The 21,126-nt window shown below is 45.9% G+C and overlaps 2 protein-coding genes across 3 annotated transcripts in view; one reads left to right on the top strand and one right to left on the bottom strand.

Annotated features, from left to right (window-relative positions):
- PRMT7 (protein arginine methyltransferase 7) overlaps positions 1–11,472 on the bottom strand; it is a 936,033-nt gene extending 924,561 nt beyond the window's left edge. For both annotated transcript variants that reach the window (XM_069653680.1, XM_069653690.1), the window contains exon 1: positions 11,336–11,472. The gene's annotated coding sequence lies outside the window, so the exon portion shown is untranslated. The remainder of the gene's footprint in view (positions 1–11,335) is intronic.
- Positions 11,473–11,886: 414 nt separating this feature from the next.
- The window catches only part of SLC7A6OS (solute carrier family 7 member 6 opposite strand), a 184,909-nt gene continuing 175,669 nt past the window's right edge, over positions 11,887–21,126 (top strand). Inside the window, exon 1 of the mRNA XM_069653667.1 lies at positions 11,887–12,242. Within this exon, the coding sequence (XP_069509768.1) occupies positions 12,042–12,242 (201 nt within the window). The 5' untranslated portion in view covers positions 11,887–12,041. The remainder of the gene's footprint in view (positions 12,243–21,126) is intronic.

Here is a 21,126-nt window from a genome sequence, read left to right as displayed (position 1 = left end):
TAACTGACCTCCCCCCGGAACGTCAAACGGTGCAATTAATTAGAACTGGGGGGATGACGAATAAAGCCGCTTTTGTGAATCTGAGGTTCAGAACTTTTTTCTTGATGACCCAGGCTGCAGGATTAAAAAACTCAAATATAAAAAAAACCTTCGCTGAAAAAGTAAACTCAGAAGTCAAAAAGAAATATATATGGTATAATAAAGGCTTCAAACTGTCAACTAAGTCGGGTTTTCATCAAGTGAACGATTTACATCTCCATGATTTTAGAAAGTCCAAAAAGGTGCTAATACGAAGAGCCCTTCTACATGACAGGAAAGTGGATTGGGAAAAGGTGGGCAGTCTACCCTCGCTTAGGCTGTAGAATACAATGATGCCGTTCTTGGAGATGGGGTGCTGGGGGATAGAAAAAATAAAAATCACATGATTGTAGGAGAAGCATGCAGATAATTAGGCTTCTTAACAAGCTCCCACTAAACACCAGTAGGCAATGGGAAGGGGGGACTTCATCACCGAGCTGTAACTGTAAAATGGGAACAGATGAAGATGTGGGGCAATTTTTGCTACTTTTTAAGAAATATATCACTTTACAGAAAAAGTGGCTGAAACCACACTTCTTGAAGTTTAATATTAGAGCTTATGTAGAAGGCTTGGTTTTAACAGTGATATATGATATGATATGATAGTGTATAGGCGCTATATAAATAAACTATGTGTTTCAAAGCGCTTCAAGGCAAGGGAGGGAACAAGGGAAAATAGAACCACATTCATACTGGCCATGAACAGTAAGGATGTGAAATTAACTATCGTAATTGGCCTGACGACATTTCAGATAGTGCAAGAACTAAGACATAGATAAGGAAGGGAGGGGGGAGAGTGGGAAGGAAATGGAAACAGACAGGTGACTACCGTACTGGGCCTGACGACATTTCTGGTAGAGCCGGAGAAAAACAAAAGGTGAGGGAGAGGGGTGCAGAAAGGCAGGGGAGGAACAAAACAAGCGACTATCATACTAGACCTGACGACATTTCAGATAGTGCTGGAGGGATGGCGGGGAGGAAAAAAACAGTAATGGGAGGGTGGAGGAAACAGACGAGGTTGCTATCATATTAGGTCCAGGGACAATTCTGATAGAGTAAGTGCATAGAAGAAAGTAAGGGGAGGAGATAGGAAAAGGGAGAAGAGAAAAGAGTAAGCTGTCAAAAAGAGTGGAGAAGCAAGAGTATTTGTATTTGTTTTTGTTTTATTTGTAACGCGCTCCCTCAGGCCCGGAGGCATCAGGGCGCAACTTGGGCAGGTTACATAGCAAACATGCATATATTCAAACTATAGGTACAATGCAAAGTATTCAGAACATACGGCTATATACATAAATTACAGATTAAGGATTAGTGCAGGCACATTACAGACACATAAACAGTCAAGGTTTCAAGGCTGATTGAAGAGCCAAGCTTTTGTTTTGGCCTTGAAGGCACTGAAGCATTCTTCTGACCTAATGGTGAGGGGGAGAGCATTCCAAAGCTTGGAAGCTAGGACGGGGAAACTTGATCCGCCCGCTTTTTGTAGTTTGAACCTGGGGATAGTTAAACAGTGGGTCTGGCCGGTTCTTTGAGGGCGGGTAGGCGTGTGGCGAGATAGCCGGTTGCAGAGATACGGGGGGCTTGGTTGGCTAGGCATTTGTGGGTAAGGCCTAAAGCTTTCAGTGAGATTCTCTGTTTGACAGGTAGCCAGTGTAGATTGGAACTGGTGGAGAGCGAATACAATTGCAGAAGTCAGTAGTAACACAATGTTGCAAGCCAGGATTAAATTGTGATGTTGCGCATTTCATTTTTAATCTGCTTGAGTTTGCTAGGGAAGCATTGTCTCGCCGAGACAAACTAACTAGAAGCTGTGCTTTCTAATTTTGTCATATTGATATTAGTGTTTTAGGCATGTTACGTGTATTTAATCCTATGTTGTCATTGTATGGTGCTTTCTTCCTTACAAGATGTCTTTTGAACGGTTTTATGGTTGTATTTATATTATGTGTATTATGTGAAGTTACTGGAGAAATCTGACTTAATAAAGCAAAATAATAATATTAGGTGGAAATGGTTAAAACCTCTATGAAAATGTTCACGGCATATCTGGGCTGTTAACTAAGAATAACCTAAAAGCGATCTACTCCCATGGGTCAAAATATACTTTGATAAAATGTGAGTAGCTAATTTCAGCCCCCAAAATATTGACACAGTGAACAAATTTGAATTTGGAATTTGAAAAATAAAGTGCCAATTTTTTGCCCCATGAGCAGTTTACTGCCTAAGCGGGAAGGCACCTGAAAGCTGTGGGCTGCTAGTTTCCAAGGCAGTATAGCTTTGTAATTTAGCTCTGCTTCCAAATTATTGAAGCAAGCATTAAAAAGAGAACATTAGAATTTGTAAAACTTGACAAAGTGACATGTTTTAGGGCCAAAGACTAGAGTTATAGTCTTGGCAACGTCATCAACGTTTCTGCTTGCTTCCTTGCCTAGGCAGGTCAAGATCTTGTGGGTCAGCCCCATCGTCTAGTCCTTGTTCCTTCGTGGTGCACAGTGTGATAGCCTTTGATGACCTTTTAGGAACTCCTTCCCAACGTCTGAAACAGCTGGTTTATAAAGTCCTACCTGTGTTTCCCTGTTAGACAATCCACTTCTAACAGATAATGATGATATTCATGTAATCAGTAGAAACATTAGAGCTGACCATCTTACTTGTTTGTTTACATTTGAAATGAAGGCAATGGTGTCGTTTGTCGGTCACTCACATATGAACTGACAGGTCTGCACAAGATAGACCTTTGCCAAATGGTAGAAAATGTCAGTCCTTTATAACATTTTTGGCGTTCAAACTTGTTTTATCTATATTAGCTTGCACTTTGTCTTTTTTGCAGATATGTACAAAATCCCAATGATGGTATGCAGTCCATTTGATATATTTGTTTTGCAGTGTTGTGAGGAAATGGGGTGTCAGGCAGATGAGAAAACGCTGCGTACAGGCTGGGAGGCACTAAGGAATTAAATTCCCATGATCCTCATGGGTGTTTGGAGTGCGCACAATGCTTGTGCCTATAAAACTGTTGCACGTGTTGGTGATTTTGGCGTCTGCAGGCACGGGCCATAGAAGAGCAGGAAGGCGTGCTGGAGGACAACCGGGACCGGGGAGGGGGTTTTGGGGGGGGGGGTAGAGGCTGTGCAGGTTGAGTGGAGGAGGACATCACAGTTTCCTCTCCCTCGTGGCATGAGACGCAAGCATTAATGATAATGAGACCACGGGTTTACCCGCTCAACGCAGATTCATCATTACCTGCGGAGGTGCCATCCGGCCCCCTCAGGCTTCAGTTAAGTGCCTCATTTGGGGTTTTCAAGTGAAGTTATCGGGAGAAGGGGAAGAAGGCGCATGAGCGCCATCGGTGAAGAAAGTTATTGCTGCACATGAACGCTAATTAGTGAAGGCTGTGTGGAAAGCATTTGAACGCTACTAAGAATACGTTGTGTGAGAACATTTGCCTCGAGGGCATGCTAGGTTTGTCGCAGCTTGCTCAAGGGGGCGCAAGAGGAGGCACACAGGTAGCATGCTGTGTTTTTCTATGGAAAATGGAACTATGGAAATAACTCCTTGTGAAAGGCATTTAAGAACTTAAGGGAGTAATGTGTTCAGCCTGTGTTCAAAGGCTAAAATGTCACGTTGATGATTCCAAAATGGTCGCTGTGTAGGAAAGATGTCCGGAGCAGGCTCCGTCTTTCTCCTGAGCTTCCATCCGAAAATGAATGCAGTAATCCTCTGTATCTGGGATGTGACTGTGGGGGCTGTTTGATATCCCCTGCGCATTAGCCAACATTGATCATTGTGGTGGATTTCAGCCGGCTGGCTGACTTTGTAGCACAGAGGACTGATGACGCCAGTGAGGCTAGGAGGCAGCTAGTAACCTCACTACTGAACTGATCATCCGTAAATCTCAGCAAGACCCGGACAGCTCGCTGTGCACATTGGCCCTCACGAGCCCAGAGGTCCAGCACGACATGAGTAGCGCAGTGCCCCTCATGCACCATAGACGACGAGTGACACCCACGCGCAGCAATGGCTGCCCCCCAGCAACTGGCCTCTATCACGTGTGGCGGACACGGAGCTCTGCAAACCTTTTTATTTTATTTTTTTCCTCACAAAGTGAGACTTTAACCACTGGTACCCATAAAGACCAAAGGGATATCCTGAAACAAACTATGGGAGATGCACATCGGTGCCTGCAACTACTGTTCTAGGTGAGTCTGGGAGTTGCCAACTGCCACCTGTAGATTTTGCTGATCACCTTCTGGGACTTTTTTAGTGGAATCAGTGCAAACACAGTCCTAAGAGCAGGACATTTTTACCTGCAACTACTTCCCACCTGCAATACTATTTGTGAAAACGTGCGCATTCCGTGCACCGCATAGTTACAACAGCCCCACTGGGATTTATTTCCTGCAGGTACATTTTCTCATGTCAGGCCTGCATATACAACGAATTCAGCCCTCTTTCAACAAGCGCTAAACTCTGCTCTCACCCAACTGGTTCTCCCTTACTTACCATAATTAGTGCCACAATATATGTCATAACACAAGAGTATAAGCGGTAACCAATATATCAATGCCAGCACTTATTGCGTGACTTCCATGCTTCCAGGGGCGTGCCTCTGCCTTTGAGGGTGGATACTGTTAGGATTCCGGGATCCCGCGCCCAGCCCCAACAGTCAAGCGGTTTGCACAACCAATGCCTTGCTGCCCCCTTCTTCTGGCATTGGAAAACAGCAGAGGGGTGCATCAAGGGAAAGCGCTCACTCAGGTGAGGAGGCCTGGGTTAAGGAATAACCCAGGCTCTTCAATCAAGCTGATCAGGCCGGAATCCATACTCGCCTTCTCTTGGCACCCCATCGATCCTTGTTGGTGCGTAACACACTGTAGGTTAACTACAGTGAATGGCAGTGCAGTAGATCTGTGAATGTAGAGACTGGATGGAACTTTTGAACACAACTTTGTGTAAACCTTAGCTTTGTGTATTCATTATGTAAGAGGGAAAAAAGACACTAAGTAGAGTGGATGGCATTGCAGGCAGAGAACTAGGCGGAATATTGTAGTTTGTGGCAATCAGATCAAATGTTAAGGAGTATGGGATTTACCCATGGGTTGAGCAACAGTTGCAAGATGCATGCAACCAGTAAGTTACAGAACTAGGTTTGCCATCAAATGTATTTGGCCGTGTGATACGTTAAAGGATAAAGGCAACATTGCCCTCCTTCTCTTACTAGACCTATCCGCTGCCTTTGACGTGGTCAACCACAATATCTTGTGCAAACATCTAATTTCAGCTGCAAACTTCTCCGTCAAAGCCCCCTTGTGGATTAAATCCTTCCTCTCCAATAGAACAATGAGAGTCTTCGCCCCAACAGCAACGGCCAACCCAGTGCCTGTTCAGTGTGGAGTTTCCCAGGGATCCTGCATCCCTCCCAACTTTATATTTTTACAAAGCCCTTATTTGACCACCTTGACAGTCTGAGTGTCACCTACACTAATTATGCAGATGACAACCAAATACTCATACCACTCTCGGGTTGTTATGACACCGATTCTAAACTTTTAAGCGAAATATACCAAATTATTCAGGTGTGGATGGTCATACATGGCCTTCGTCTTGACGACGACAAAACTGAGATACTATTGATTGGTTCCAAAAACCATTTAAACAAATTGCCAGAACAGTTCAAATCCTTTGTCATTGATACTATTACTATCAAAGTCGCAAAAATCAAAACTATGGGTATCTACCTGGACTCGACACTCTCTCTAACCAAACAAGTTATTGCTACAGCCTCCTCAGTAGCGTACACAGCTAAACTCATCATCGCTTGAAGGCCATTCCTTGCCCCGTCAGCTGCATCACCTTGGCTAAAGCCTTGATTTTATTAAAATTGGACTACTGCAACGCCCTATATATTGGCATGAGCTGCTTTAACCTTAACAGATTGCAAGTATTACACCACATTACTCCCACTAGACAAATGGTCCATTGGCTCCCAGTGAAGAACAGAAACGCCTTTAAAACACTATCTTTAACCCACAAGTGCCTGTCGAACAAAGCCCCCAAATACTTAAATTGTAAATTCACCAAGAACCAATCGAAAAGACCTACCAGAGCCTCCGAGATCAACCAACTAATTGTACCAAGATACAAATTGGAAAAGACAGAGGGTAAGAGTTTCCCAGTCCAAGTATCAAACTTTGGAATTCTCTGCCATCAGACCTCAGAACTGAGACTGCTTACTGGGCCTTCCGAACAAAACAAAAATCTTGGCTTTTCAAACAGGAATAAACAGGATCCAAATCCCAGACTACTGAACTTGTAAGGAACCTAGACGACCCTGCACTGTAAATATGCCAAGCATGGCACCATAACTGATCTCCACTGTATTACATTTTTGCGTTGCACTTATATATGCCTCTTCTTATTACAGTATGTACTTTGTAAATTGAAAATGTAACTATCTGTACATCAATTGTAACATGTAAATATGACTACTGTATATATCCTGTTAAATGATAATGAAACCACTTGTAGTTCAATTTTAACCTGTAAATGTGCGCCCAGATACCTTTGGGTCAGGAGCGCTATATAAATAAATAAAAAAATAATGTATGTTTTCAAAAGTGTTCACTCGTCAGTATGATGCATCTTCCCCAGCAAAATGAAATATAGTTCACACTGAGATTTAGATAAACTAACCTACACTTTACTGTAAAGCATGGAGACAATGTAGTGTTTTACAGTAGCAATACTGTAATTATGTATTATGTAACAGCTCAAATGTTTAGGAATGGAACTGCAAGACAATCTTTTAAAAAATATATAACGTTAACACATATTGGTCTTTGCCAGAGAGATTATAGTTAACTTAATAAAGGTATCATCCTGAAGACTTTTTTTGGTTTGCATTTATTTCAAAAAGAAAACAAAAATCTTGCCTAGCACTCCAACGCAGGCTTTTGGCACTCAAGCATGGATGAGAGGATTACTGCTGCACTCTCTTTACGTTAGCCCCTTTAAACATGCAGTTAACAGAAAAGATGTTGGAGAGAGCCCTTAATGTAAGGGAACGCAGGATGAGCTGCGCCTTCAATGAACAGGGTAACTTAAATATCTAGCTTTGCTACACATGAGCCAATTTAATTAGCAAACCTACAGAATTGTATAGCAAATTGTTACGGGACAATGCTTATTTTATGCATTGGCTTATAAAATGTAGTGCCCTTTACTATCACCTTGCATTTATAAAATGTTGTGCCCTTTTCAGTAGAATAATTCATTTGTATCTTCATCTGCACAGTGACATTAGAAAGTGCTAACATTGTATATCCCTTAACTTTATCCACACATGTTGATTAACTTCATCTGCACTTTTCCACCACAATACATAATTTATATCTTCAGCTACACAGAAAGTGCTAAAATACTAGAATCCTTAACTGCATCTGCACCATGTTTACATAACTTCATCTACACTTTTTCATCCACTTCATCTCCACTGTGAATTTCTTAACCTAATCTGCAATAATTGTAATCAAATAAGTTAACAATCATTGACACTTCATACATTGTTAAACAAACTGTTATACTCACGCATACAGCATGACTGCAAATGTTACCTCTTGTAATACAAAACTCAATAAGCTTTTGTGCCCCCTCACATACACCATAGGTGAATAACCTGAACCTATGGTTAAATGGTTACAAAGGATGGTAATGATCAGATACCTCCCCTAGTACTAAAACGTTACCAAAAAGCAGTCTTGATCAAACATTTCTCCTAGGTAACATGCTATGTTTTCATCCTACCTTTTCAACACTGCACATGTAAAATTGCCTTACATGTTGCAGCTTGCCCGTTTGACATTTACATGACAATACATTATTCAATATTGCTCTATTATCATCTCAGAACTTTTCAATGCTTTCCAATAACATTTAAAGTCAATTGTGCTGCTTCAGTAATTAACGTTATAGTCAAACAAGCCTTTCTTGTTTGGCCAAACAAATAACATCTAAGTTCAATTGTGCTGCCTCCACACTTAACGTTATCCAGTATCTTTTTTCCTCAATCCGCCACATGAATAACATTTACAGTCACTAAGCTGGTTCCATATATACCTCTTGTGCAGGTTAAAATACTTGTACCGGCAATAAAGTAATATTCACAGCATCATCAAAATACCTCTTTAGTGGCTGAACTTTAATCATTCTTCCATATATACAGTACCTCTCATGGAGTTTGACGGTTTATCTAGAAATCCTCTGTAATTGCACACACGTGGTACCCAAACCCTACACACGAGATGCAGTCTTTTCTTTTTTTTTCCATGTCCTTAAACAGAAATCCATCAGTAGCCCAATCGCTGCTGCAGTGGTTTGCATAATGGATTAGTATGTTGCTGATGCCTCGCACCACTCTTGTTAAACAGCCAACCCGGAATCATCACAGAAGCACTTCCTCCCCATGGACATCACCACGTTGCAACGTACCTTTTTCCAACCTATCGGAATATCATCAAAACCCAAGAGGTGATTCTCGAGCGACTGGAACTTCCTAGGCATCATCATCCGTAAGATGGTGAAAGGATTCTAACAGACCCTCAGTGAATCCTCTCAGCCACTTGACGTCATCACTCCACTGGAGGAAACAGAGCACAGTGGAGCTCCCTGCCTACCAGCGGCTTCTGTGGAAATGTTGTACCTAGAGTCTCAGTAATCCTTCTTGCTGTCCCCAGTTGACTCTGGATAGCACAGACACTCTTCTGGATCTCTCCTTCTCATAGGTTCCGATGATCTGCCCGCTCATCTGCACACTGTCCCTTGACAGCTCGATGCTCTAAACCTGCTCCAGCCTGACGCTGTCTCTTGACAGCTGATAGCAGCACTGGCATTATTACACCCGCAGTTGGTTGCATCTCTTTTCCGCCGCTGCCCACCTTTGTGAAGCACTGGAGCAAATGATGAGATACTGAGATTACTTGAACCCTCAGCAGCTCTGCACCACCTTCAGCATCCTTGCATCGCCTTGCCAGAGCATTCGGACAGTTCCTGCCCCCTCTTTCAGAATGCCTCTTCTTCCTGCAACCTCAGCCAGCACTTGGGGATCGCTTTAAAACTCGTTGGCAGTGAAATTATGCATCGTGGGACTCCAGGTAGATGATACAAGATGCAGAAACACCAGGATACACAGTAGGTATAAAAATAACTTCTTTATTCATGTTAGAGAGACAAGATCAGAAGTTTGCCAGGAGAGCACAGGTAAATACATCTATTCAGTTCCAGGTCCTAACCTAACCCAAAGTCCTGTCCAACAGACTTCACTGGAATCTGGGGCTTCCTAAATTCCTATACGCCTTTAATTATATACTAAGTGCAGTCAGTCAGGATGTTACACACCTCACCTTCTTTACACCAAGGTGAAACACAACTCAGGAAAACGCAACCCATGTGCCTGGTGTGAGGTAATCAAGGCTGGGGCCTTGCTAACCTGATTTTCTGTTTCTTTGCTTTTCACGCTCTCTGTGTCTCCCCTTCTCCCACTGCCTCCTGCCCTGCCTTCCCAGCCTTCGATTGGGCCTCAATCCCTATTCCTTCAACCGTCCCAGGGCAGTCCCCTGCCCGTGCAGCACTTGGGGTGAAGGGCAGCTCCTTCAGTAGCAGCTCAAGCCTCTGTCGGTGTTCACAGGTGGAGCATGCAGCGCAGCCATCAACTAGCAGCTACTGACAAGGTAAGTGCAAGGGGAACAGCCATTACTGACCCCTATTAAACTGTCCCAACTCTCTCATTACTCCTTTTACCAATGCTTTAGTCTGCTGTACGTCGCCCACAATTGTATGTTATCCATCTCGGGCATGTGGCCCTATCCAGGTATCTTGCATCTAGGTGTTCTTGCTTTTTCTGCTGTATGTGAAATCTAGGCTTCCTCCCTTTATCCTATGGTTGCATTGCTGTTGTGTTGAAGTTGCTTCTTGTTCCTCCCTCACCTGCTCTTAGGCTTCCCTTGGCCCTCCACTCCCCTGCCCTCCTTCTCTCCCTCATTACCTGGTGAGGTCTCGGGACAGCCCCACTCTGTGAGAGTCTTATCCAAACAGGCGTTTCCCCTGCTCCTCCAGAACTGTCATGGACAACATTGCATATTTGCCAACCCTACAGATTTAGGCAGAAGGCTATTGCTTTTGAAGCAGCCCCACCACCTACAGATTTCAGTGACAGATCCTACTGCTTTTTACAGTGGCAAGTAACTTATGTGATTTGAAGGCAGGATCCAGGACAGAGCATGCAACACATTAGTCTGTCTATACAGTGGACTGGGAGGTGATTGCACTCGGACCAACCCACTTACCGGACAGCCGCGTGACTCTCTCCTGCACTTTTGCCGGTACAACACTTAGGTGAAACAGCAGTGAAAGCAAGTGGCAGAGTGTAACACCATCACACAGCATCTGCCGACAATTTGGTGTTAGCATTCAGAATTATACAATTTTAACATTTTAACATCTTTCCATGTTGTGCTGTTTGTATGTTTTGCATTTTCCTGTGATGTCATTGTTATGGGAATTATTATTTTTCAAACTTGAAAATCCTACATCTTTTGGGTCACAGAATGTTAGCAAGTATGACATTACCTCCGTTGCTCCAGCCTTAGTGGTTTCTGCAATCATTCCTTGCCCTTCTCGCTTCTCCTCTAGCACCTCGTGTGCACCCTCTCCTCTAAGCGCAAGTCAACCTATTCACTTAATTGTACCCTTCACCTCCCTCCCGCCTGAGCTTTACCCTTTCTCCCCATCCCTTCCTCACCTCTTCTGTTACTGCACTTGCACACTCCGAAATGTCTCACGACCTTGTAGGAACCGCCATTGTTTTTGTTTTTTTCCCGGTACCTTTCCTCCCTTGTCTTGATGCGCCTTGAAACACCATTTGGCTGTATAGGTGCATCATAAATACCCAATAAATAAATAAATGTTACAGTACCTCATAAGAAAGAACTTGGAAGAAGGAGGTAATTGCCAAGCCCTTATCACTTATACATGACGTGGTTATTTGCAAGTCCCTGCCCCCTCCCTCTTTACCTACATGTTTGTGTTATTCTAGCACAATATACTACTTTAAATGTTCATTCGATTATACATGTCCCAATCCGTTAGTAACTACACCACCACTTTAGCTTACTCACTACTATACGAACACCAGTTTTACTGGGTGTTTGCACCACACGGATATTATGCTATTGCCTGCCTTGTTAAAATCAATAAAACATACTTGAACACAAAAACGAGCACCAGTCAGTCTGATCTTCAGCTCTGCGTTGCCTACAAGGGAGCAGCCATGTTCCAAGCATGCAATGCTGCACAACACATAACATCAGTTGCACTGAAAGCATTTTACACTGTAGAGAGCAAGAGATAGAGACAGTCAAGCTGGGAAAGCCTTATACGATAGTGCAGTGACGGCGCCATTTTAGAATGTCCAATCGTATTTATGTTATCACTCAGCAGCTTAAAACGGCAGTGTTTTGTAAAGAAATGCGTATTTTGCTTGCTCTATATTAGATCTTGAATACATTTATTACTATGAAAAGTATTAATTATATGTGCTACTTAATTAATATATCTTTAACAATAATATAAAGCACGTAACTGGTGTGGTAAATAAACTAATTACTCCACGTTCCTTAGTACAAGCATTGTCTGAAATCCACATGGAGTGCGTTTATCTATTAGCTGGACAGAGAAGCCTCTGTTCGGGTTTGCAGGTCGCGTGAAAGCGCGGCGGTCACCTATCAAGCCAGCAGTATTGCGTGTCCTTCTTTTATTTCATAACATGCTGCCAGAATCATCAACGCACGTTTAGTGGATCAGTGACGGTAATTTTAATGTTCTCGCGAGACAACTATCATAGAGCTATCCAACACCGCCTACGAATAGCGACAAGGATCTCTAGATAGACGTTCTCACGTCAGCTTTTTATGGAGGGCGCTGATGTCCTTGCGGCCTCACAAGCTGTGTTGCGTGTGAAGCGGAAACGGGGCGCCGATCCGGCTGAGGCGCTTGTATTGGCTTGTAAGCGGTCCCGCTTGAGTTCAGACGAAAGCTCTGATCAGCCGCTGTCCCCGGCTCTTGAAGTTGAAAAAACTGTCTTCAAGCTTGCAGCCACCGTTTGTTCACAGGTGAGTGGAAACTTGCAGCAACCTTGAAAAACTGATGAGCAGCATTGTAGTACAGTAACTGTTGGATACTAGAATGCCTGTAGATGGGTGGCGCTGGCGATATGAACGGGGACTCGCACCTGCTAAATAAGACACGCCCCCGTTCGCAATGCCACGCCCACACAATGTTTTGTGAGAGCTGGGACTGGAAGCATCACTGGCGTGTATGAACCTGCAGATCCAGCACTGAACTCTAATAGCCTCATTCTGCCCCGTTCAGCTTCTTTGCCATCTGCTCTGTGCAAATTCAGAAATGGCAAAGCGATTTTATTGTGGGTCCGCGCTGACTCTGTATTTCTGATGTACGTGTTAATTTCCACTGCACTGTGCATAATGCAGAGCGTGCACATTTTACACAGAAACCGTGCCAAATGGCATCGCCAACTTGTTCCCGTTTGCATCTCCAGCTCCCCATATCCCAATAATCTATAAAACGCGTGAGTCTAAACCCGGAGATTAGGCACGTATGGCGGTGACGTGACACGTACATAATAACATTCCTCTCCTTTTCACAAAATAAGCATTACACCAACCACACATTATTTGATGAACTCTGAGTCCATATCAACATACATTGTCCTTAAGTTTGCCAGGGAGCCTTTGGGCTATGCTCAGGTCATCCTACCTGGGGGGGCCTTGTGTTGTGTACTGCGTACACCAAGTACGCATGCGCGGGCAGCCACGGGGCTCGCGCATGCGCATTAGTTTAATAAAGGCGGTGCCCGGCAGTTCAAAATGGCTCACATGGGTCAAAAGACTGGAAATGATGTTCAGAGCCTCGGGGGAGACTGAAGACGAAGCAAAGATCGCCATCATGATGTACTCTGCAGGCACTGAAGTCCAGAAAATATATGACTCCCTTGACATTCCTGTGGCAACGTATGACGCTGTCAAGCAAGCACTTCGGGATCACTTCCTACCATTGGCCAATGTTGACTTCGACAGGTTTGTCATGGGGGCAGAAAAACAACGAAGCAAAGAGTCACTGGACCAGTTTTGTGCCCGTTTGAGACACCTAGCGAGCTCCTGCAGGTGGGTCAACGAAGAGGAAATGGTCCGCAACCAACTGCTGCAAGGTTGCTGCTCAGGAAAACTGAGGAGACAAGTCCTGAGGGAACCAGGGCTGACCCTCCGGCAAATCCTGGACATGGGAAGAGCGTATGAGCTGGCGGAGGCCAGAGGATCGAAAATGGACGCGGCCACACATTCCAAGTACGAGGAGGAGGCTCTAGCAGTCGGACGGTTTACACCTGGGAAGGCCAGATGGACACCGAAGAAGGGTGAAGGACCCACGACTTCAGGTACACCTCAGTGGTGCTCCTACTGTGGATATGACCTCCCACACAGGGGCGAATGCTCAGCCAAATCACGAACATGCGGCAGGTGTGGGATACCGGGGCATTACGCAAGGATGTGTAGAGCCGCCATGCCCGTAGCAGCAAGCAGAGGACCAGAGAGGGCCGGTAGAGGAGGTGCTCGCACGGCAAGGAGCATATCCTCCCTTGAACAGGACGTGCACGACCTAAACATTGCCGAAGAAGAGGAGGAAGAAGTTTTCTTCATTTCCAGCATCGCAAATGTCCCCGGCACCAGATGAAGGCCCATATGTACTGTGGACATTGGAGAGATTCCCACCCCAGTCCTCATTGACACGGGAGCTTCAGTCTGTGTACTTGCGGACAGACATTACAACTCACTGGCAGGCCCACCCACCCTGTCGCCCTCCAAAGCCCAGATATACGCTTTTGGTGAAGATACCCCGCTACCCATCCAGGGGGTATTTGTAGCCCCAGTGACCCATGGCCGAAACAGCATCAAAGCGAGGTTTTTTGTAACCAACGTCAGTCCGTACTCTCTTTTAAGCTGCGCAGCATCTGAAGCACTCAACCTGGTTCATTTCACGTTTGCTGTATATCACACGGATCTGGACAGCCTGCTGACACGCTTTAAAGAGCTCTTCAGGGGCATAGGGAAACTGAAGGCGGAGCCAATAAGGCTCCACATTGACAAGTCAGTCAGACCAACAGCGCTGAAACATCGTCGCATACCGTTTCATCTGAGGGCTCAGGTGGAAAAGGAGCTACAAGACCTGGTGGAACGAGATATCATTGAAAAGGTGGAAGGGCCCACCCCGTGGGTCTCTCCCATTGTAGTGGCTCCAAAGCCCAAACAGCCTGGGGCTGTACGTATTTGTGTGGACATGAGACTTCCAAATCTAGCCATAAAAAGAGAACGTCATCTTACTCCCACTCTGGACGACATCGTTGGTGAACTTCAGGGTGCGAAATTCTTTTCGAAACTAGACCTGAGAGCGGGTTATCACCAGTTGGAGCTCCACCCAGAGTCCAGATATATTACAACCTTTACTACACATGAAGGACTGTACCAATATAAAAGGCTCAGTTTTGGAATTTCCTCGGCGGCAGAAGTCTTCCAGAATGCCATCAGGGGAGCTCTGTCCAGACTAAAAGGTGTAATAAACATGTCAGACGACATACTAGTCTTTGCCAAATCTGAAGCGGAGCACATCAAGCGCCTGGAGAACACTTTTCAAAGGCTCCACAACCTTGGCCTGACGCTGCACCAAGAAAAGTGCGAATTCCTGAAGGACAGCCTGGAATTCTTTGGATTTGTCTTCCATGCGGGAGGCATATCCCCTGACCCTGAGAAGGTGAGAGACATTCGAGAAGCGTCACCTCCCAGGTCCCCGGCAGAAGTCCGCAGTTTCTTGGGGATGGTGAACTACTGTGGGCGGTTTATTCGAGACTTAGCAGCTCTCTCCGAACCCCTGAGAGCACTCACGAGGAACGAAGTGGCATGGACGTGGACTGGCAAGGAACAGAGAGCATTCACGGCCATCAAGGACGCCCTGTCTGAACAAGACACCATGGCGTATTTCAACCCAGCCCGGGAGTCCGAAATCATAGTGGACGCCAGTCCAGTGGGACTTGGGGCCGTTCTCGTGCAGGCGGATCAACAGGGATCCATGCGACCCGTTGCATACGCCAGCAAGGCTCTGACAGACACAGAGAGAAGATATTCCCAAATTGAACGCGAAGTCCTCGCAATACTATGGGGCTGTAAACATTTTAGATTATATATTCTGGGGAAACCAGTTGTTGTGGTAACGGACCACAAACCCCTACTGCCCATCCTGGCTGGCGCTTCGTCCAAACCGCCACCTCGGATAGAGAGGTGGATGCTATCCCTCATGGAGTACGGGGTGAAACTGGTATACCGCCCAGGCACGCACAACCCTGCAGACTATTTGTCTCGCCACCCCGGCACAGGAAGACCCAGAGACACTACGGAGGTTGCAAACTGTACGGACACCATTCACATGGTTGTCGAGTCGGCGCTTCCCATTGCCCTGACAAGACAGGAAATTGCCAGCGAATCGAACTCGGACGAGGCGTTTCTGAGAGTAAAAGGGGCGGTAGCCACAGGAGCATGGCAGGAACTCCTCCTGAATAATGCCCGAAGAAACGCAGAAACGCAAAGGGACCTGCAATTGCTCTGGGGCGCACGACACGAGCTGTCCGTGACTGTCGATGGTCTCCTGCTGAGAGGGCACCGGATTGTGATCCCCAGGTCACTCGTGCCGAAGGTCCTTCAGTTGGCGCACAACGGACACCAAGGGATGACCAGAATGAAGGCACGTCTGACTCAAAGTGTGGTTCCCGGAATTGGAAAAGAAAGTGGAAGAGTATGTAAGGGCCTGCATCCCGTGCCAAGCAACGAGCCCGGCGGAGAAGGGACCCCCGATTCAGTCCATGGCAAGGAGCGATTCACCCTGGGGGACAGTACATGCCGACTTTGGCTCAACCGGAAGAGGTCTACACTTCCTAGCAGTGACTGACCAATGGTCCCGATATCCAGAGGTGGAACTGGTCGAGTCCCAGGCCACCGATCACACCACCCTGGCCTTGGACAAGATATTTGCTACCCATGGTTTTCCCCTTGAATTATGTTCGGACAACGGGTCACCTTTCCAAGGACAATCATTTGCTCGATACTGCGAAGAGAGAGGCATAAAACACCGAAAGGTCACCCCGCTTTGGCCAAGAGCCAATGGAGAAGTGGAGCGCTTCATGCGGACACTAAACAAGGTGTTTCGCATATCCGAAAAAGGTGGGGAAGTCCTCCTCCGGAATTTGGTCGAATTCCTCCGGGAGTATCGCACAACACCGCATCGATCAACTGGAATAGCCCCGGCTGAGGCACTTTTCAAGAGGATCCCAAGGGGACTCGTACCGGTGTCAGAGGGGAGACAACCAGGAGTAATAGACAATGACCAAGTACAACTAGAAAGGTCATGGAGGAATGAAAATGAAACAGCGCGGAGGAGACTGCCAGAAAAACAGATCGCGGTCGGGGATACCGTGTTGGTACGAAATAGGAGAGCAGAAGGGAAGCTGTCGACAACCTATGAGACCCAACCACTGGGAGTAACACACGTGAAAGGCACAATGGTCACCGCCGCCAATGCCAGAGGAACTGTCACCAGAAACGTGTCGTTTTTCAAGCGCATCAAGGCCGCGAATGACGAGGAAACAACCGAACAAGTCCCGGAACAAGGGGAAGAGACAAAAGTGGAAGAAGCCACCCCAACTGCAGATCACGAGACATCGGAGGCCCCTAGTGATGGGGCAACCCGGTACCCGAGCCGGGCCGGACGACGACTTCCCCAGAGGTTCAGAGACTTCATCATGGACCCTGCACCATAGGTGGGAAAGGTGTCGTTGCAAACCCGAAGAAGGAACCAGGTTGTACTTCTGCAGTCCGTTGTTAATTGTTGGTGTTTCTGCAATGAAGTGTTAATTGTTTATTTCCGGGGAAAAGGAGGGATGTTGTGTACTGCGTACACCAAGTACGCATGCGCGGGCAGCCACGGGGCTCGCGCATGCGCATTAGTTTAATAAAGGCGGTGCCCGGCAGTTCGCGCCGGAGACCGGAGCCATCGCACGTCTCCGGCGTGTCTCCTTGCATGCATGGGTGCGTGTGATTGTGTGCGTGTGTAACGGCTGGAGGCCGACTCCAGCACATACAAAACCTTGGGACTACGCTTGGGTCATATCGGCTGTGTCTTGGGGTGGTCCGGGGGCTGGGCTCCCAGTCCCCTCTTCTTCCCTGTCCTCGGCGGGGCTGGTTGGCACACTTGCTGCCCCTGTGTGATTTTTCGGGGTAGGGTCCATGCTCAGTCTCTTCCATCATGCTTTGTGTCCCGTTGGTTGTCTCTTCATCATCCTCGTCCTGTCGTTGGGCCTGGCTTTCCAACCACATGGTGTTGGGGATGCGTTTGTGCCAGGATGTGTTTCTTGTAATAGTCTTGTCTTCGGCTGGCCACTACGAGAGTCCCCTTCCTCAGGGTCACCATCCATGGGGTGGGGGTCATACTGGCTCGCTAGCTTTGAGGTATTTCGCAGGACTAACTCTTGATCTCCTACCTTGTGTCGAGTGTCTTTAACCCAGAGTTTGGTGCTCGTTGGCTGCCACTCTCCTGGAATGGGTTTGCGGTCAGTTCAGTTGGTTTGCTCGGGTGGTTATGTATGGAGGAATTCAGACAGGGTTTTGTACATCAGGTCGGCTGGGGGAGTGTCAGTTGAGGTGTGAGGTGTCGGCCAGTAGTTTTTCAGGAATCGATAGAGTACGACTTTCCATGGGCTGCTTTGGGTCTTTGCTCTGCGCAGCAATTTATTGATTGTCCCCAGCCGGATCCGTGCCCCGTTTCCGCTTCACCCGCAACACAGCTTGTGAGGTCGCAAGGAAATCAGCACCCTCCATAATTTATTCATTTAATTGGTTATAAAAAACAATTAAATAAAACGTTTGTCGTCGCTGGCTTGCGACCATCTTGGGGTTATGTGGAGATGGTGGCTATGCAGGTCATCGGGTATTTCGCGAGCTCAAAGGGGGGCCCATTGTCGTTCTATTTGTATTTTGGCAGCACATGTGTGGCAAATATCTTTTCCAATGACGGAATGGCTGCCTCCACCGTGGATTGTATGATTCCACTTCAGGGTAGCATGAGTAGGCATCCATGGCAACAAGTAGGTATATGGCCTCCTGCACTGTGCAAAAGTCAATGCTTATGGCCTCCCTGCGTGTTGTGCCCCTCAGGGCCGATTGGATTTGGTCGGGTCTTGGGGTTGCGCTGATCCCTTGACACGGGGGGTAGAGGGAGGGGCATGGCGATATTGTGTTCTTGACCTTTGTGTCTATTTGAGGAAACCACACCATGTCGTATGCAGACTTTTGTCCTGACAATTCCTTGGTGCTCTAGGGTGGTGATTCTGTCCTGTAGGCTGGCGGGGATAAGGATTTGTGCCTCTCCGTATCAGTTCGTCATTGGTGAGTGATGGCTCCTGGTGGACTGTGAATACCCCGTCAGGAAATCTTTGGCTGCCACCATGCGGTTGTGGAGAAACAATTTCCAATCGCCTGCTAATATCGCGTTCTTCACAAGGTCACAGCACGGGTCAGCGTTTGTCTCTTGTATGGCGTCCGCGATGCTTTCCGCCAGTGCTCCAGATAGTATTTTACTCCCAATTTTTAGAATTGGAAAGTAAATCCAATTTCAAGAGTAAAAATAGTTTCCTCCTTCTCAAGAGAGTAAAAAGTGTCCGACAACTGTCGAATTTGTGCGTAAAATGTACTTTGTTTGAAAACATTAGTGACAAAATAGCTGTATTTCAAAGTGGTTCTAAATTATGTATTGCACAAACCTCGTAGATGCATACTACCCAGCTTCATCTTCATGATACTTGGGCACAAACTCTGTTAAGAGCTACTACAGATGCCAGCTAGTTCAATCGGGTGATTCATAAATCAAGTCCCTCACTCTACTGGCATCACTTCTCTTCCTCTCGGGCCTACTGTTGCTGCCTGGCACTACCTGCTTGACAGCCACTCCATATATTTGCCCCATCTCTCCTTCACTTTGCCACCATGTTTCCCCTGTCTGTCACTTTCTGATGTTTCTGCCTCTCAGTGTAGCGATGTCACATTTTGCGGTATGTTTCTCTGTCCTCTCACATCTCTGCATTGTATTGTTGCTGTTTTCCACCTATATCTTGCTGTATGGGTCGATATAACTTTTTTTGAAAACATTTTCTCGGTTGTGGTTGCTACTCCTTTTTGATTATCTTTCTTACACTGTCTCTTATGTTATTGGCCTACCCTTCCCTAGTCTTGCTTTTCTATTTCCATCTTTCCCCATCTGCTGTTCTGTGTTTTTTATTTTACGGTCTCTAAAGGTCTTTTGTTCTGCTTCTATCTCTCACTCCTATTTTGTGTTTGTCCTATTATTAACTCTGTTTCCCATCTCGCTTTCTTTGTTGCCCTATCTTCCATTAAAACTGAGAACCATTTTGTCGTTCTGTTTTTTTGTATTTTTTTTTTTTAGTCCTGGCATATTTGGTCCTTTTTGTGAACATCCTTGCGTCAAGATGTCTCCGGTGGATGTGCGCGCTGTACATTTTCATAACATGTAGCTCATTGCTCTCTCTTCTTGTTACTCAAATTCCTGTTTTGGATTGTCTAGTATGTTCTCTGTCCCTTCCCCCGCCTGCCACACCTTTGTTCTCCTCTATTGCTTAGGTTGAGAGTTGCTCTTCCTCTCCTGTTGTTCTGTTTGCTTTTAACATAGCATCAATAACTATCCAAAAAGCTGAAAATTCCTTTTACATTTACAAATCTAGTGCTGCTTTACCATTGGGTGCTCCTTTTTAAAGGTGTGCAATCTGTGCCACTGAAAATATATACAGCAGTGCTTCTACCTGTATCAAATATACCTGCTTGCGGTGGGTGGTCATAAAGGGAGTTAAAGTTCAGACCATATGCTAACTATTTGTTGCTCTCTAAGAAAACTATGTATAGTGCCCTTTAATGCACGCTAACACATGACATGCAATCTTAAGACTACAAAAAAAACACATATTAATATAGAACACCCAAAAGGTTTTTCCTTCTCCAAAAAAGCCTACTGCTTGCTGGGAGGCTCTCCTGAAAAATGCAAGACATCAAGAACCCCAAGCCATTGAATGCAATTGGATGTGCTTCTGTGATGAAAAGGCCCATGCTGCTTCAACTGCTTTGCCTCTATTAAAGTGGGTTTAGACCGAGTAAAATGAAGCAGAAATGCAGCCCTTGTTTAAGACCATTTTCATTTTACACAACACTACCTGTGTCCTAAAGCAACGTGAAAACCAGGTTTGTGTTTCAAGATGCTATAATAACACTAACCTACAAAATGTAGGCAGTTGAACCAATTGAACAAAACACAAATTCCCTTTTACATTACTCAAAATATTATCTTGATAGAATCATTAACACAGGAGAATGTTTAAAAAAAGACCGTCCCAGTTGCTTCTTTCAAGAAACTAGTGGATTGTTAAAGTAAGAGTAGATTTGCAAGCTGCTGCTAGCCAGGCTGTCACCAGTAAGCTCTGGGTGCAGCCATAAATAGCCTGTGTAAGTGGTCCGCAAGGAAGAATTTAAAAGGGCCGTACTAAGATTTCTATGCATCAAAAGGCCTCATACGCACCTTATCTGGAGGGCTGCTGGCCGGTCTTGGTTTCATAGTGTCCACAATTTGGCAGATGTGATCTTCCGTCTCTTTGGACTGTTGCTGCTATCTTGAGTCTGAACAAAAAGGCTGCTGGGTTGTCTGCTCCCACTTGGTAGAGCAGGTCGAATTTGTGCAGGTGCAGTAGCCCTTTTACAATCCTCGCTGGAGGGTGTGGGGCTGAATCTGTGACAATCTGTAACAGGTTTGTGATCTGTCTAGGCCTTGAACTTCCGACCATAGAGTTGGAAATGCCTGCAGCCCCTTAGAACGGAGATT

Source organism: Ambystoma mexicanum, chromosome 1p, assembly GCF_040938575.1.
Source record: "Ambystoma mexicanum isolate Mex_15411 chromosome 1p, UKY_AmexF1_1, whole genome shotgun sequence".
NCBI classification, from domain to species: Eukaryota; Metazoa; Chordata; class Amphibia; order Caudata; family Ambystomatidae; genus Ambystoma; species Ambystoma mexicanum.
The sequence above is the reverse complement of the archived record's forward strand: the minus strand, read 5'-3'. Positions and strand labels throughout refer to the sequence as shown.